At 40.8% G+C, this 19,027-nt stretch overlaps 1 protein-coding gene across 1 annotated transcript in view; it reads right to left on the bottom strand.

Moving 5' to 3' along the window:
* Positions 1-19,027, bottom strand: part of FREM1 (FRAS1 related extracellular matrix 1) — a 90,238-nt gene that overhangs the window by 56,916 nt on the left and 14,295 nt on the right. Inside the window, exons 6-13 of the mRNA XM_056848834.1 lie at positions 16,795-16,903; positions 14,863-14,994; positions 13,636-13,980; positions 12,795-12,937; positions 8,631-8,827; positions 7,045-7,135; positions 2,927-3,094; positions 1,078-1,286 (exon numbers count right to left, since the gene is read on the bottom strand). Coding sequence (XP_056704812.1) covers positions 1,078-1,286; positions 2,927-3,094; positions 7,045-7,135; positions 8,631-8,827; positions 12,795-12,937; positions 13,636-13,980; positions 14,863-14,994; positions 16,795-16,903 — 1,394 coding nt within the window. The remainder of the gene's footprint in view (positions 1-1,077; positions 1,287-2,926; positions 3,095-7,044; positions 7,136-8,630; positions 8,828-12,794; positions 12,938-13,635; positions 13,981-14,862; positions 14,995-16,794; positions 16,904-19,027) is intronic.

The following is a 19,027-nucleotide window of genomic DNA, read 5'->3' as shown; positions in this document are numbered from 1 at the left end:
ATTTTAAAATCCACCCCTGCTAAAATAACCCTCAAATTATCCAATTTGGAGACCGATTCCTGGATAAAAGGCTTTATCCATCTGTCTCTAGCCTCGCTGAGCAAGTCACAGCTAAACAAAGTGTGCTGAAGAGTATTTGGCCAGAACCACATTGACATACTCTCTCGCAAAATGGTACCCTATTTAAATGACCTATTAACTCCCCTGATGGAATGGCATTCAGTCTAGCCAACATAAATAATCGTCCATATCGAGGGATTATCAAAAAATCAAAATACATTGGGAGGGATTGTGGCAAGTTTAGACCTAGGTATAGAGGTGAGAACACTCTACGTGCTCTAATTTTAGTACTTCCAGAATCCAGTTTTTGCAAGCAGCTCAAGATGGAGGAAAGAGCTGCTGATGACCCGTGTTCTTTTAGGTCAGAAAGAGAGATTCCTAAAGACTGGATATGACATTTGACCAGTTTACCCCATGGGGTTTGATAGGAGTCATCTTGGAGAAGATGTAAATATCCATTCAACTCTGTGGAGAAATTAATCTTAACCCAGAATCTAAAGGTCGCGGCCCAAATCCGAGCTTAAGGGAGCGAAGGCCCAGTTCAGCACACAATGATATCCCAGCAACACAGCTAGGAACACCAGTAATTTTACAAAGAAAATAATTCAGAAGGGACTTGATAGATTCTCCACAGGCTTTGGCCCAGATAGGCACACCATATAGAAACTGTGATCCTACTTTACTGTTAAAAACAGTAATGGCAGCAGGAATGTATTGACCACCTTTAGAATAAAAAAATTGGTGATGAACTGCATCACTTTAGACTTACTATAATATATAGTCAAGCCCTCTGAGCAGCAGTATTCTGCAAAAGCACTCAGAAGGTGACGTAGACCCACTGGAGATCTAGAGAGTAGCAGTGCATCGTCGGCATACAGTAGGAGTGAAATAGGAATTTGCGCCAATATAGGGGATGAAACTGTTGGTTATTTAATCTGGAGGCCATGTCATGAATGCATTCATTCAACAATTCTACATTCTACAACAAGAACAAAGGCAGCGTTTTTCTCCTCTAACCTGACTTTGAACATGTGCAAATCTTCCCAAGTCAGCCTGTCCTCTTGAGTCATAGGGATCCCATCCAGCTCAACTGTCCCATGGAGAGGTGGTCTTAACAGCAGGATGCAAATGTTTTCCAGTTTTGTGTCCTCATCTGAAACCAAAATGTGGCCCTCTGTAATAACACACAAACCGCCTTCCTCTACTTTCAGGTTCCTTGTAAACACCTGAACAGATGAAAATGAGACAGCAGTTCCAGCTTTCTGTCAGAAGACATTTTGTCAAAAATTTCAATTCAAAGCATTGAACAAAGCTCACAAGTGCAAATTCTACATGTAGTTAGCTGTTTCAGGACTGCCCCATTGCAAATGTATATCTCTGAATTAAATGTATCATGAATTAAATGTTCCTTTGAATTAAAAAAAAGGCAGTCATCATTCTAAAATATGAGTTAACAGAAAAGTGCACTTTAATGGAATTTGAATATCTGACACTTTTTAGAAATCTGCTAATATTTAGCTGCATTTGTAATGCCCAGATATAAGGACTGGTTTAGAACACTATGTATTCATATGCACACACATGGAAGCTTTGGGAAGTTGGCATCCGGGAGCCATGAACCAACAAATCATTGTCTCTGTGTCTGGTACCGCCTCGCACCAGCAGAGAGCTCTGGGTTATGTTCATCTTCAGGAATGTGGTTTCTGCTTACCAAGCTCACAAGATCAGGCACTCACTAAGTTACGTCTTCAGCCAATGTCTATAGGTTGTGCTGGTTGGAGTGGGGTGGACACTTAATGTGCATTGGTGCTTTTGTGTATCAATCTGCTTGTCAGCAGCCATGGGCTTGCCCCATGCGAATGCATAAATGATACTGACTTTCCTTTGTTTCTCTGGTGAGTAACTCTGCATCTTATTTGTGGTATTTCACCCCAGGGTCTCTGTTTAGCTAAATAAAGAGACACTGTCCCTCAGTGTTACTCCTCTGAAGATGCCTGCCACAGCTGCTGGCAAAACGTCAGGAAATAAAATACCAAGACCATGGTCACACAGCCCGGATAACCTACAAGAACCAATAAATAAAGAACTGTTTCTTTAACCTCCTCCTAGTTGTCTTCATTGGACTCTATAAGACTACTAGGCATTTCACATTTAATAGTAGAGTTTAGAATAATTGGTAGGGCCAAAGATCATTTAGTTAGTTTCTGTACTGACTGCCTAAAGTATCGATTTGCATAGACTTTTAAAATCTTCATGCATGCATTTATAAAAATTTATGACATACCATTAAAAGAGAGATTTGGATTATATACTTTTTCACTTTAAAAATTCAGTACTATTTTGCGTCACATGATATCTTTTGATATAATACCCTTTATGTTAGTACAGTTACCTTTGTATTATTTGAAAATAAAATTAATTTTAAAAACTTGCCATCCTTCCTAATGCAGACTGTGTCTAACAACACAGAGGAAAATCCCCAGGATTAAATGGGGGGGGGGACTTTCTGCCTCCAACAAGCTACAACTGGAAGTATATAACATAAACACAGGCTTCCCAACCCAGAAGCATTACGGCATCCCAGGAAGCGTTCCCGGGGTGTTCCGGCGCCAAGCTGGGGGAGGAGCCACTGTTAGGCGGCCTCCTGAGCCCTTTCGGGCAGGGAACACTTTTTTTTTTTTTTGCAAGATACACCACCTTTTTAGGTGGCCATCTCCCATGCAACCCTATGAAGGATTGCACAGATTTGTCAACAGTAACAAGAATTTAAAATCTGGGATAGATTCCTTCTCTCACTGATGCTCAACCCTGGCTGATGCCTAATCCCTTGTTTTTCCCTCTGATGCTGTTAGTATTATAATCATACCTGCGGAGTTTGATTGTCCACTGGGAGAATGGTAATGTTAAAAGAGATGCCAGACAAAGTTCCACCATGTTGATTGCTGATGGAAAATATGAACTGGATATACTGAGGCTCAGAACCAATATCCTGCAAAGGGGGCATATAGCCAACTTTCATATGGTTTATAGCATGCTGTGGACACAAAGAAAAAACAAACAAAATAAATAATATAAAATAATACATTTTCTAAAGAAAAAATCCCATCATGTCTTATATTATAGTTATAAACTTCAAGCACAAATTGGAATAGCTGAACCGCTAACAAAATATATTCTGATCTATGTCTTCATATTTGCTCAAAGAAGCAATGAGTCATTACAAAAGGCAGGAGCCCAGTATTTTCCCATATACTACAAAAACAAATTTTGAGTTGTTCTTGTGCTGTTTATTTATTTAAAAAAATATTTCTATGCTTCCTTCCCCACCAACTGTGTGACCACATGTGACTTCAGTGCAATTTGGATTAGAGAAAAAGCAAACTTTCAATTTGATTGCGGACTGTGCAAGAGGAGGGATTTGTGATAGTGTTTTGCTTCTCGTGGTTTTGGTTTCATCAAAGATATGCTCTACCTAAAACTCATTCCTAGCTCTTTATCTGTCCTTAGTGACACAGAATTATACAATTTCAGACATGATTTAGCTGGAGGAGTTGCAGGAACATTCAAAATAGAGCATGTGTACCCTTGAGAACAAAGGAAATGTGCATGAGTAGGGTTGCCAATCTCCAGGATGGCATCTATTAAAAGACATCCCAGGCTGCGATTCCCCTCCAATATTTGGTTTAAGAAACTCTAAATCTATTAGGAAATATTTGATAAAATCTGACATTTTAGGGTCCTAAACAATTAACCACAAGAGGTCATTATAAATGTGGACATTGTTCATTTTGTACCTATAGCCTTCCTGTAAAAGAAGTAAGCACTACATCTTGCAATTTTAAATACACGCTTAGGCACTTTAGCAATTGCAGATCGCATCATGTGGTTTACGCCATATGTTGCAGTTGCGGTCTTTTGTACATTGGAAGTACCATTCGACCAGTAAGATTACGCATAGGGGAACACCGTTCCTGCATTAGGGTGCGGACGAAAGATTCTCCCCTAGTAGAACACTATACACAAAAGTCCCATAGCGAAGATGATATATCCTTTTTTGTATTCTGGCTAGATAAACCATGCCCATATCAAATCCAGAATGTCCAAAAAATAATGCTTCAAAGTGAAATTTATTTATTTAAGACTTTAGCTCCCCATGGACTTAACACAGAATTTGATCTGTCCTGTTTTGTATAACTTTGTTTAAAACATTTAAAATATATAAAAGGCTGAAAGTGGTCAGTTCCCCTTTAAGACGCGGAGGAAGTTCTATAGCCAACCTGCCTAACAGCAGCGGATAGCTATTAAGGACAGGCTAACCTCAGAGAGAGCATAGCTACTTTTTGGAACCCTTGGGGTCTAAACCAGTTGATAGAAGGTATGCTTTAATTTGAAATGAATTATGCAAATAATAGTGACTATATCCCATTCTAAATTATATATGAAATATTATTGGAATGTATTTATATTTATAGAGAAGCAGATATCTTCTGATGTTGTCAATGACACCCCAATTCTACTCTATGCTGATGATGCAGTTCTCCTGTCCCATACAAAAATTGGTTTGAAAAGATCTTTACAAACCTTCTCTGAGTACTGCTCTAGGGAAGATCTTAAAATAAACCATCATAAATCTAAGATTATGATCTTCACTAAGAGGAGAAAAATGCCTCTCTTTCGCTGGGTATTAGACGGCTTTGAGGTTGACCAAGTCAAGGAGTTTGTTTACCTTGGCATTCTTTTTTCCCATAACCTAAATTGGAATGCCCATCAAAAAGCAGTGACCAACAAAATTAAACCTGGAGTTGGTGCTATTGTCAACTTTTTCCACACCAAAGGTGGCAAATATATTCCAGGGGCTATTCAGGTTTTTAATCTAAAAATTACCCCAATTATTCTCTTTGGTGTTGCCATCTGGATAACAGTTGTCAATGAATCTATAGATCATCCGTTGCTTCAGTTCTTATGAAAACTCCTAAATGCCCCTAAATGAAAACTCCTAAATGTGTTGCTGGCGTTACTCTTCGTTCCGAGTTTGGCCAAATGTCACTCAAAGCTAGGGCATGGTTGGCCACCTTTAAACTACATCTTAAACTGTGCTTTAGCACTGAGGGGTTCCTATTTTCTCTGAAGCACGACCCTTTTAAATCCTCAGGGCAAAAAATCTTAGATGAGAAACTGTCATTGTTGGGCTTCTCGCAGGATATGTTATTAGATCTTGGAAAAACTGAAGCTTTCACAAAATTAAAAAGCGCATTAAAGAGCTTGATTATAACAGCACTACTTTTCGTGCTTGCCGTGTTTGTTCATCCCAGTTCTTTGGAATACCACCACCACGTGGTTTGCCTGCTTATACATATTATTTGACAACTCCTCGTCTTTCTAGAGCTTTTTGTTTAGCTAGATTGAATGCTAACTTCTCTATGGTTATGCAGGGCAGAATTTTGAATATACCATATTCAGACAGGACCTGTCCTTGCTCTTCTGGCTCTATCGATTCACTAGTTCATGCCCTTTTGGAATGCCGCTTTTACGAGGAACTTCGATCACATTATATTTCCCCCCTTTTAACTTACAAATCTAATACCTCTATGTCTGACATAATGCCTTTTTTACTAAGCGATAGGGATCCCAAGGCTACATTGTCAGTGGCAAGATTTGTTTCAGTCCTTATATCCCTCAAACACTAGTTATATGCTGCTCAAGGACAATGGATCAAGGAGCTTCTAAGGGATAAAAGGAAAGGATATTGTCAATGCTACCGGGTTACAAGCTGATGAAAGCTAATTGAAACGTGTTTTATCCGGAAAGCAAGTTCTTGTAACATCTTGTAACATTTGGCCACAGTTGGATTCCTTTGTGAAAATTGATTTTAAGGCTAGAAACTTGGTATGAATATTCATAATGTAATTATTTCTTCTGTGCATCATAACCGTTTCCAGTTAGACTATTTTCTTGTTTCAGCTTTGCTGATACCCAAATTGTGTGTGTAAAGTGCCTTCAAGTCGCAGTCGACTTATGGCGACCCCTTTTGGAGTTTTCATGGCAAGAGACTAACAGAGGTGGTTTGCCAGTGCCTTCCTCTGCACAGCAACCCTGCTATTCCTTGGTTGTCTCCCATCCAAATACTAACCACCCTGCAAGAGGGATTCTGGTGTTTAAGACTCCAGTTGGAGTACTACGTATCTGCCAATTTGGAGTACTACGTATCTCACATGAACACATGAACACATGAAGCTGCCTTATACTGAATCAGACCCTTGGTCCATCAAAGTCAGTATTGTCTACTCAGACTGGCAGCAGCTCTCCAGGGTCTCAGGCTGAGGTCTTTCACATCACCTACTTGCCTAGTCCCTTTAACTGGAGATGCCAGGGATTGAACCAGGGACCTTCTGCATGCCAAGCAGATGCTATACCTCTGAAACCATTTGAAACTTAATGTGATTATGGATATGTGAAGTGAACATTCCTAACAGTATTTGTTTTCTTATGTAATTGATATAAGCTTTATTATTTGTGAAATGTACTACTATTAAGGCACCCTATTGGGTCTAAGTTGATTTTTTTCATAATAGCGATATTATTACTAAGAGCAAGAGTGCTGCTCCTTAGGATTGAACCTCCAGGTACTAGCTGGAGATCTCCTGTTATTACAACTGATCTCCAGCTGATAGAGATGAGTTCACCTGGAGAAAATGGCCGCTTTGGCAATTGGACTCTATAGCATTGAAATCCCTCCCCTTCCCAAACCCCGCCCTCTTCAGGGTCTGCCCCAAAAACTTCCCACTGGTGGTGAAGAGGGACTTGGCAACCCTACCCTGGTGGCAGGACATCTGGCCTTCAGGTAGGTTTTAAACCTGTTGCAACTCTTTCTTATAAATGAAGAATCAGATAAACATGAATAGCTCTTGAAAAAGAGAAATGGGTGATATTTGGGACCCATTGGGTCGGACAAAATGACAAGCAAGAGGCTACCAAATAACAAACCTGAGTGAATGACTTCAGTGCTGGAGCAGCAGGATCCTTGTTCAGCTTAGGAATGCTGTCTATCATAAATAACTTCCCGGCGTCAGCATGGCTGCACAGAATGGTATTGTCACATTGATATGCAAGTTTATATAACTTTTTAAAAATGACAAATTTAAATCCCAAAATAGATTTTCCCCACCAGTAACTGGAAAGAGAGGTTACTTTTTTCCCATACCACTGTGTTTCAAACATCCTTATAACTGACAATTAAAATCAATATTCTAAATACAATTAGGATGTGTGTTATCTGGCTATTGTTTTGCTTAATTTTACCTAATAACCAAATGTATGTGAAACCACACAGTCAAAAACCAGAACTGTAAGACTTAGAGTGCACGCCAGGCGCCTGGATTGTGATTGTGACTATCAAGTATGAGCACCAACACAAGTCTACTCAGGTACACTGATTGTACGTAGAGGTAAGTTTGGGACTATGCTCACTAGCTCTGCCTATGTTCTTTAAGCATAACTTTTGGGAAAGGTTCCTCGTTATAAAGTATACTGTAAAAAGCAGTCTCATATCATATGTACAGAATTTGTGGTTTCTACTATCCCTTTACCTTCTGACTAATTACTGCCACTTATGCAACTCACCATATTAGCCTAGGTACATTAACTATCTTAATGGCAGTAAATAGCAGACCACAGAGCTGGCAGCGGCAAGTCAATACGTAGGCAATGAGCAGCCTTCCAGCCTCTCAAGAGCTCCTTCAAAAATATGAATTCCCCATCTGAGAAATCCCAAAATAAATACTATTCTCAATCCTTCTGGGCAGCACCTTGAAAATGCACTCTGTCATAGTTGGACAGGCCATTTAACTTACAGGGACAGTTCCTGATGAGCCACTGGCAGCTAGGAGCAAGCCCCTCCATGCCCCATGAGCAGTGCCAGATTTACGTATAAGCTAAACGAGCTATAGCTTAGGGCCCCACGCTCTTGGGGCCCCCCAAAAAATGTAAACGAAAAAAACGATGAACATTTCCAAAATATAAGATAAAAAACAAATAAAATAAAACCTACATACAACAACAGTGTTTGCATTATTAAGTTTGTTATGAATAAAAAATTATTTTAAATTAGAGCTTAATAATTATTTCACTATTAATATACTTCTTAATTGTATTTCAGTTCAACAATTACTTTGATAAAATACATATTTTGTTATGTGCAAATGGTTTTAGATACCTATTAGGTCCATAAATTACCATATAGCATATATTCGACACAAAAAACAGTGACAATTTGTTGTTGACAAAGGACAGCTGGACATATAAAGGGCCCCATTACCTTCAATAGCTTAGGGCCTCATCAAACCTAAATCCGGCCCTGCCCATGAGCTCTGCCAGTAGTTCAGGAGCCACTCAGTTCAGTAAGCTGGCAGATGTGCAGGAGGAGGTAAACGGTGAGCTGACCAGGTCTGAGCTGAATGGCTCCTGCAGCTCAAGCCTGTAGTGCCACAGGAACAATTCAGCCTGGCTTGCTCCTGGGCCCTTTGAACTTTCTACTCCCGTATTGTAAAATGTGTAAATGTCCTCAGACTCACTGGTGCGTGGACAGAATGAATTGGAGAGACATTATGGTGTAAACGAGTTCCCTTTCTTGGGCTTCCATGTCAATATAGTTGAGATGTTTCTTTGTTAGATGAGCAATCTCCGTTTCCTTGACAGAAAGATGGCGGTTCACTCCTGAAGCTTCTTTAGGAAGCTGATCATCCACAGGGATTATGTGCACTATTACCACCTAGAGTAAGGATTTAGAAAAACCATCACATACTGAATCAATCCTCAGAAATACTGCAGCTAAAAAATCAATTGTGTTTATGATTGGTCGTTATAATCTGTCAGATAGTAGGTTTGAAGCAGGTGTGATACCACTCCTTGAGGGTGATGGTGGTGGTGAGAAACCAGCCAAGGGTAGATTAAACAGCCTATCACAAGTACCCTTATAGCTTTGTATGTTTTTAGAAAAGAGATTTTATAGTTTAAATGCTATTTGGGAATTGTTTGTGACAAGAATATTTGTTCATGTCTGGAATATTATATATAAGGATTCTATTCAAACAAACCAATTTTCTTAAATACTGCCAAGGACAGGTCAAAGATTCAGGAAGCCCAAAGTAAGTTCTTGTAACTGGATAGTTTTCATATATAACCCAAATTAAGTTAGACTTTTAGTTTAATTCAAGTGATTGGCTGTATTTCTCTTGAACATTGATTTTAAGGCTAGAAACTTGGTATGAATATTCATAATGTAATTATTTCTTCTGTGCATCATAACCGTTTCCAGTTAGACTATTTTCTTGTTTCAGCTTTGCTGATACCCAAATTGTGTGTGTAAAGTGCCTTCAAGTCGCAGCCGACTTATGGCGACCCCTTTTGGGGTTTTCATGGCAAGAGACTAACAGAGGTGGTTTGCCAGTGCCTTCCTCTGCACAGCAACCCTGCTATTCCTTGGTGGTCTCCCATCCAAATACTAACCAGGGCTGACCCTGCTTAGCTTCTGAGATCTGACGAGATCAGGCAAGCCTGGGCCATCCAGGTCAGGGCGATACCCAAATTACTGTGTGTGATACAGATGTTATTGTTATCTCTGACCACATCCCCATATCATTAGTGCTTCGATTTCCAGACTGGGTTAAACTTCCTGGTTTATGGTGTTTTAATGTTTCTCTTCTTAATGATGAGTCTTCTAAAAATCAAATGATGATTGAGTTATCAGAATATTTTAATATTAACCAAGGAATAGCTCATACTATAGAATGGGATACTTATAAAGCTTTTATTAGAGGGAGAATAATTAAATATGCTTCTCATAAGAAGTGTAGAGGAATGAAAGAAGTAACTTTGAAAGATAGATTGAAATATCTGTTAAGTCAATATGCTGTATCTCCCACACCAGATCGTTATTGGGAACGGCCAAAAATTAAATATGAACTAAATAGTATACAATCAGCAAAATAAAGCAAAATAAGCTTTAACTTGTCTGTGACAGTCATAATGGGAAAGTGGTGGGAAACCACGTAAAATATTAGCATATAATTTAATATAGCAAAAGAATAACAACTATATTCCTTTCATCAAAGGTGAGAATACAATATATACTGCCTCTACTGAAATAAATTCACAGTTTTATAACTTTTATTCTGAATTGTACAGTAAAGGAAAAGTATTTTCAGGAAAAGATTTGAAACTTTTTTATCTCATCTTGATCTTCAAAGTTTAGGTGTTATTCAGCAACAGATTCTGACTGAACCTTTGCACATGGATGAAATAAAGGCAGTGATATTGAATATGAATAATGGCAAATCTCCAGGACCAGATGGGCTGCCGATTGAATGGTATAAACCCTTTTCAGTTTTCTGAATTCCAAAACTTTACCAATTGTATAACAAGATTTTTGAGTCTGGCTCATTGCTAATGTTGTTATATGATGCCTATGATACTGTGATCCCAAAAACCTGTCAAAGACCATGCTTAGTGTGGAAATGTTTGACCTGTTCTGTGATGAATGTAGATGCTAAGCTATTAACTGCTATTCTTGCTAACAGACTTCAAAAGGTTGTTACAACTTCCATTCCTGCACTGTTGAATATAATTAATACCTTTGGAGACTTGACTGGATGTTTGATTAATTGGACAAAATCTGAGTCGATGCATCTGGTGGCATCAACCAAGTGTATTTGCCTATAGACATTTTGGTGGTGCCCAGATGTTATTACTTATCTTGGAATACTGATTCCTAGAGATATTATACATATATTACCGTATATACTCGCGTATAAGCCGAGTTTTTCAGCCCAAAAAAAGGGCTGAAAAAGCCGGCCTCGGCCTATACGCGGGTCAATAAGGTAGGGGAGAGAGGGAGGAGGGAGGAGGGAGGGGGGAACTTACCACCACCACCGCCATCACCACCATCGCTGCCGGGCGCACCCGGCTCCCCTTGGCCAGGGGCGCCCTGGAGGGGCCTCCTGTGGCCGAGGGAAGGCCGTGCCTCCGCCGCCGCCGGGTGCACCCGGCTCCCCTTGGCCAGGAGAGCCCTGGAGGGGCCTCCTGTGGCCGAGGGAAGGCCGTGCCTCCGCCGCCGCCGGGCGCACCCGGCTCCCCTTGGCCAGGAGCGCCCGCCGCCACAGCCTTCGCAGGGCCTGGAGTGGCCTAGGAGCGGCCTGCGGGGCCTCCTGGGCCGCGGTGGGGGCCCCCCGCCGCCGCCTGCCTGCGCACCTGGAAAAGGTAAGCCTGCGGGGGGGAGGGGTTATAAGCCGACCCTCGGCTTATACGCGGGTGCCTAATTTTCCCCCATTTTTGGGGAGAAATTAGGCACCTCGGCTTTTACGGGGGTCGGCTTATACACGGGTATATACTGTATGCTAAATTTTAACAAGTTATTTGCTGATATGCCCTGACCTGGATGGCCCAGGCTAGCCTGACTTCGTCAGATCTCAGAAGCTAAGCAGGGTCAGCCCTGGTTAGTATTTGGATGGGAGATCACCAAGAAATACCAGGGTTGCAGTGCAGAGGAAGGCACTGGCAAACCACCTCTGTTAGTCTCTTGCCATGAAAACCCCCAAAAGGGGTCGCTGTAAGTCGGCTGCGACTTGACGGCACTTTACACACACACAATTGCTGATATATCATTGGACTTGGACAGATAGGCAACTTTAAACTTGTCTTTATGGGGCAAAGTAAATCCACTGAAAATGAATATTACACCTCAGGATATTAATATTTTACGTGTAATTATTTACTATATGCTTTGCTGATATATTCATAAAATTAATACTTTGTTTCAGAAATTTATATGGGATTGCTTACCACCTTGGATTTCTTTAAAGAGGATGCAGCTTCCATTCAATGATGGAGGATTTGGTTACCCTGATCTTGGTTTATATCATCAGGCATACTTGTTAATTTATTACGTGTCTCAGAGTTCCCTTTGCTCCTGGAAACTCTAATTGAATCAATGCAAAAAATGGGTAGCACAATCCAAGGTGGGGGGTAGTTGTGGCGCGGCCAGGGACGGCACAACCGTGGTGCAGCCGGGCTGCCTCCTGAGTGGTTTGCTGCGCCAAGTGCAGCAAGCCACACAGGAAAATTCCTGTATACAGTTCCATGGGGCCACACCACCATTTTTGTTGGCATAAGTGCATGCTGGCAAAAGGGGGCATTCCCAGGTTGAAAGGGCTCAGGGAGCTGACTAAAGCCAGCCCTGCCCCCGGGAACACCCCCTTTGGCACCAGCACAAGTCCTTGTGCCAGAGGAACACTGCTGCAGCAGCTGCGCCAGCATCCATGCATATGGTCTTATTTTTAGAAACTTATGTGTAGATCTGCTACCACTGTTGCTATATTTGTGTCTCTATGTATACCTTTTTCAGTTTAAAAAAAATTAGTTGCTGAATTTTAAAAAAAAATTTCCTTTTTTAAAAAAGATGTTTTTAATTATGTATTTCAGTTCAAAAATGGGCCAAATCAATCCTCCTGTTAGAACAAAGAAATTCCTGTGAATTCAGATTCTGTTCTGTTTCAGTTCTGCTAATGGTAGAACCTTCTTTTAACACAGAGAGCTTCGCTTTTATGGAGGAGATGCACTCCTCTGACACAAGGCTCCCTGTATTGGAGGAAAGCTCCACTTGTTAGTAGGACAGAAACTTCAGATCCAACCTATTGTGTTTTGCCACTCTCTTATGACATTACAATCCTATGATGACATACCTGAATTTCTGAAAAATTAGGAGGATCATGACTATCACACAAAACCAATTCAATTAAATCTTCAAATATGTCTCCTCCTAAATTATGGTAATAAATTATCCCATTAAACAGATCCTTCTGAAGAAATTTAGTGACTGGGTAACCTGTTGAATCACAAAGAGAAAAAAGTATATTCAGTCCTGTTATAAGTGCAGATAACAATTATATCTCTATTTTCAAGAAACCAACAATTTCAATAGCGTTCTCAGAGATCTTCCTTTGAACCCTTCAATATGGGAGAGAGGCATCCTATATGCTTATCTTGCAGTTCTGCAACTAGGCCATCTTTTGTACTGTCAAGTTGTTCCTGAAGATGAGTTAGGTTACTTCAACTTTAGAAGATTTGTTCATGTGGTTCTGCTGAAGATAAGTTGGTTTCACTTCACTCAAGTGACTCAATGTGCAGCTCAAGAATCAAACCACTTGTCTTCTTAGTGGAAGCCATACGACCAGTGCAATTTTGGAATCAAGCCTTGTATGTGAATTTTAGTGTTTTTATGACTAAACTTTAAACAGGCATAACCTGAAACTTCTCTAACTGTTGGGAATCCATTTCAGAGTATATTTGATAATAAAAACTGCAATATATTTAGTGAGGCTCACTCGAACTAAAAGAGAAGGAATGACACCGAAATTAATACATTGTGGACAACAGTGATATTCAACACTAGTGCAAAATGGGAATGAATCTGCAAAATGACATGCCAACACACACACACACACACACACACACACAAAGCATAACATCAAAATATTATAACAAACACATAATCCTCCTCCACTAGAGGATATATAACATTACCAATATGGTCTGGTCCAGGTTTCTTAATGACTTCTCCTGCCTGTGATGTTTTGGTGATATTAAAGAGTATGTAGTCATCACTAGAATCCATGTCAGTAGCTAGAAGCATTGATCTTTGGATCAGGATTGTTTGACCTTCATATACTTTTATTTCAGTGTTGCTGATGAGAAATGGGGGACTATCATCTTTAGGTAAGATGTTGATTGGAAACCTATGACGACTGCTGTGTCGACCATCAAAGATTCGAAAGACAATACAGTCCTTCGTGGAATCACTGTTATCATGGTGGTAACGAACAACTCCAGCCTTAAGGTCTGAGACTGTGAGCATGAATCCTTTTCCTCCTGTTAGACAATACAAGGGATACAATTCATAACTGGTATATACTTGAGGCAAATCACTACCACTTTATAATGGATGAAGGATGAAAATTAGAAACAGATGTCAGATGAGTGAAGTTTGTAATACTCTATAGACATAAGTGGTGCCCAAATTCACTTACAAGGTCATCAACTGCTTCTCTCCAAGTTCTCTGTAAACTGCAAAGAACTTAGGGAAGAGGAGGGATTGCTCTTGTTCTTCACACTGGTTCAACAAAAAGCAGACGCAATAACCTCTCACAAAGTAAATGAAGAGGCCCCCCCAGCCCATTATATGTTTCATGGGGGAAGACAGAATTGGTGGTAATTATAAAATCACCTAACTACAAACAAACAAACATTTGGGGATTCCTAATGAACATGCAATAAAAATAAGGGCTCATATCCTGTGAAGTATCCACAGAGCACCAACCTTCCCACATACCTCTCTGCTCCTGCTAATCTCTCCTGACCCCCAGAAGGATTTCTGTGGTTGTTGGAGAAATAGCCTCACAAGTTGGGAGACTGCAGAGAGGAAAGGAAATGGAATGAAAAGACCCTTCTTCACTCATATCAGCACAGCTCCACTGAAAGAAGAGAGACAATAGGGGGTGACTTCACCCTCTTTCCCCTCCTCACTGCAGCCCCCTGACCCACACGGCTATTTCTCCATATTTATGTATATTTCTCACAAATGCTGTGTATTCCTTCATATTAAGCTGGTAAAAAGCCTGCTAGAACCTCAGCATACTCCTGAGGTACTCACATCAGGGCAAGCGTAAACATGAATCAGGCCCAGAATCTTATTCTGATAGTATAAGGCTAGATACTAATATCTACATAAAGACATTAACCATGTCATGATACCTCTTAGTGTGAGCTGTCCATGCTGTAAACCATCAACAATGACTAAGCGAACACCATCTATATCATCGTTGTCTACTATCTGAAATTGTTCCCAGGTTATTGGTCGAGACTGCCCTTCCAGGAGATCAAGACCTATAAAACAGAGTGGAATGTTTCAAGAGGGGTGGAGGACTATATGGCCAATCCAGAACAACTGAAGCAAGTTCAGTACCATTCAAATCATTGAGAATTATGACAATGACTTTATTAGGATGTGAATTCATTATATGTTTTAAGCGAAATTTTTAAAACTACCACCTCTTGCTTGAAATCCCTGTACAAGTGTAAAATATATTATATTATACACAAATTAATTTTCATCCATTTATGTCTTTGCAAGTGATTCTTTGAAATAAAATATTAATAATTTCAAGAAGCTGCACTGCAGGTAATAGCCTTCAGATCTCATTTCCTCAAAGCTTTCTTCCCCAGTTCACCAAAGCAGACTTTTCATGCATCCAATGCTGATGTATGCTCTCATTGTGAATCTTATTTAGATCTCCTTGGAGAAAAACACATAGTAGAAAACTACACATAGTCAGGAGGTTACAGATTTTTAACATATGGGGTTCAACATAGTTAAACCTAGAGGGACAAACTTAGGGACAATTTGCACAGCCACCTTTTTTTACTGAATGGTTGGATACTGTGACCCCCTCATTTACGAGAAATGGCTATCATAGGTCAGCTACTATGGGCAGAACTTTCATCAGATAAAAAACAGTACTCATTCATGATGATGACTCTGTTATTTAGACTGTGAGCTCCTTTGGTGCAGAGACCTGTATCTTCTTCACCAAGAGGGCTATTTTCTTCTACATGCTCGATAATTCTCTATTTGATAAAGGTTTTCACGAATGGACGTAGAACTAGGCCTGTAATTCCCAAGATTCTTCCCTAGGCCTACTGCTGCTTCCAGTGTTTGGAGGGCACTGGGCACACATTACCCAGGGCTCCCCTTCTGTCCACCACCAGGTCCCCTCACATTTCTCTTTCCACCTACCCACCAGCACAAACCCTCCACCTGACTGTATCCTTCTCCCATTCACAAGCCCCCCTACTGCCTGTGCTCACAGTTGCCTGACCACATTCATGCCCTTCACCCAAAAAGACTGGCTGGGGCATGCAGCTGGTATTCCTGCTACCATGGCTACCAGGAACACTGCCGTTGTACACTGCCCACATATACTTCCCCATCAATGCTGGGAAGCTGGAAACATGGGTGGTGCGATGCTTGCAAGTGAATGGGCAAGGAAGGGCATATAGACAGGTGATAGGGAAGGTTCATGGCTGGAGGGGGGATCAGTGAAAGCGGGACCCACCAGAGTCTCCTGGGCCCTGGCAGCTGCCCCATCTCAGGGTATGCTGCCATCTTCTTCTGCATCTTTATGTTTTATACGTTAGTTTATAGTCACTTTATATCTATAAAGAATAGAAGCTAAACTGCTGGAGGAAATTGCTATCTCTGGAACGGCATCCTCTCTTAAACCAGGGTCCCCCAATGTAGTGCCTGTGGGCACCATGTTGTCCATCAGCACCTTTCCTGGTGCCTTCCAAGTGTTTTTAGAAAGTGGGTGGGGTGGGGCCAGGTGGGGCTTTTGCTCAGCAATGCTTCTGGTTGGCCATTGGAGATTTGATTGGTTATGCAGATTTTTTTAAAATGTTGCTTCGGCAGCAGCTGCCACCACAGCACAAGGATCTTAACTGTGTGACTGAATGTAAGCTGTGGCAGCTGTTTTATGGCTGGCACCACTTGTGGTGGCAGCTTTTTTGTGCCAGTCGTTTTGTTGCTGCACCCATTGTGGTATGTCAGAATTCCAAAGGTGCTTGCAGGCTCAAAAAGATTGGGGACTCCTGTTTTAAACAGATACCCATCATGAAATGAATTCTCACCTGTATTCCATGAAACCCGAGGAGCATTTGTATGTGTTGTTCTAACAGAGATATGAACAGTAATTGGTGAACTCTTTTCAAAGTAGAAATCAAGAACTTCAAATTCCACCTGTTGTACAAAAATAGACATACCGTTTACAACATACTGTTTATGAAAAATACCACAAGAGGGAGCACTAACTATACTTATCTAGATATGCTGAAGACAGAAAAGTTTCTTTCCTTAATTTGTGAAAATCTGAAAGAAATTAGGCCAATATAAAAAGTAACACCTTGGCAAGTGGTAGAGATGTATAAAAAAAGTCTTGCAACATATGGGGGGGAATGAAGAAAGAAAAACAAGAAAACTATTTTAATGTATGTTTTCCTTGTTGCTGCTGCAATACACAAGCCACAGTCCCACTGAATTAAACAGAGGGTCTTCAACTTAACCTGAATTCACAGACCTCTGTTTTCCTAACAAAGCCAGAAGGGCATTTACACTAGCCAGAAGCCATACCTTACCCTCTGCTGTACTGGAGGGGACATATAAGAAAACACCCTATGAACAGAGACTATGTCCTTGTTTACAAAGAGAGATCGAATCAACTGAGCCCATATTGCTGGAGTGTGCTTTATACAACAAAATCTGCAGTGAAACTATTGGGCCATAGTTGGAAAGATTCCCAGGGAGATCTAATAAAATCAAAATAGAATATCTCCTATCGGATAAAAATCATCAAACGACAAGAAGGGTTGCCAGGTTTTGTGCCCAGATCTATAACCTCAAAACCATTAAGAAGTGTTCTTATATTAAAGAGTGGTACAGATTTTAAATCCTTGGGGTGATTTTATTTTTAGTATTCGTTAAGGAATGATAATATGTTAATTACGTTACATTTATTTGTATTCATGGTTGATATGTACCATGATTATTTTTAATAATGTTCCCATTTTTTGTATTTTTGCTGTATTTACTGGTTCTGGACCATAATAAATACCTTTGCCCTCCATTTCCTACCCATTGAATTTGTGATCAGCCGGGTTTCATCTCTTACAATGAGAACAGAAATCCCTTCTTCTAAGGGCCAAACTAGACATCCTCATGGTGTCCTCATGGTGTCCATAAGGATGACATTCCCATTTTAAAGTGCTATTAAAATGGCACGAGGGAAGTCTTGATTGGGCCCACACTGTGGCACTCTTATTTCCTTCTCCCATTCCTTTTGAAGTGCCAAAACAGCTGGGGAGGGTGGGGGGACAAGAGTGCCACACTTTAAAATGGGGACAGCAGACTTATGGCAGCCCTGAAGATGCAGTCAAGTCTAGTTTGGCCCTAAGAAGCAACAAAACAGTGTTCTTGTAACTCTCTTCTGATTTTATTATGTGTGTGTGTAAAGTGCCATCAAGTCGCAGCCGACTTATGGCGACCTCTTTTGGGGTTTTCATGGCAAGAGACTAACAGAGGTGATTTGCCAGTGCCTTCCTCTGCACAGCAACCCTGGTATTCCTTGGTGGTCTCCCATCCAAATACTAACCAGGGCTGACCCTGCTTAGCTTCTGAGATCTGACAAGATCAGGCTAGCCTGGGCCATCCAGGTCAGGGCTCTGATTTTATTACAACAAGCCTAAGTTCCCTCATCTTCTGATTTTCTCCCAGCTTCCAAACTGAACAGGCTAAAGGACTGTGTTTAAACATATTGCTAGCAAAGATGGTACAAGCTGACCAGAAGTGTCCTAGCTGCCACAGGGCTCCTTTTACCCAGAAAAAGTAGCTTCTGGATGCTATTGTATTTCGAACATCCAGGACAAATATTTTCTTCAACCAGCCAATAAATATGTTCTGGGAGGGGGGCAGTGAAATTATAGCCTTGTGCTGATGTGAAATGAGAGTATTAAGGAAGAATCAAAATCTCACCAGCCAGTCTCATTTGCCACCCATTCACTTGACCTTCTGAACACATATTATATGCTGTTTGCACAAATGATTCTCTGCAGCAGGATTCAGAGAGTCCACATGTATTAACTCTGTTCAAAAGGTTGGATGAATACATGGAGGGGAAAAGAAGGGGCTGTGGCTCCTCAGAGAGAAGCTGAGGCTCAGTGGTAGAGCAGCTGCTTGGCATGCAGGAGGCCATGGCATCTCCAGTTGTGTTTTTTTAATGGACGGGATAGAAGGTGATGTGAAAGACCTGTGCCTGCAACCCCAGAGAGATGCTGCTAGTCAGAGTAGTCTATACTGAATTTGATAGAC

The sequence above is a fragment of the Euleptes europaea genome, chromosome 4 (assembly GCF_029931775.1).
Source record: "Euleptes europaea isolate rEulEur1 chromosome 4, rEulEur1.hap1, whole genome shotgun sequence".
In the NCBI taxonomy this organism is placed as follows: domain Eukaryota; kingdom Metazoa; phylum Chordata; class Lepidosauria; order Squamata; family Sphaerodactylidae; genus Euleptes; species Euleptes europaea.
This window is presented reverse-complemented; position numbering and strand designations above follow the sequence as displayed.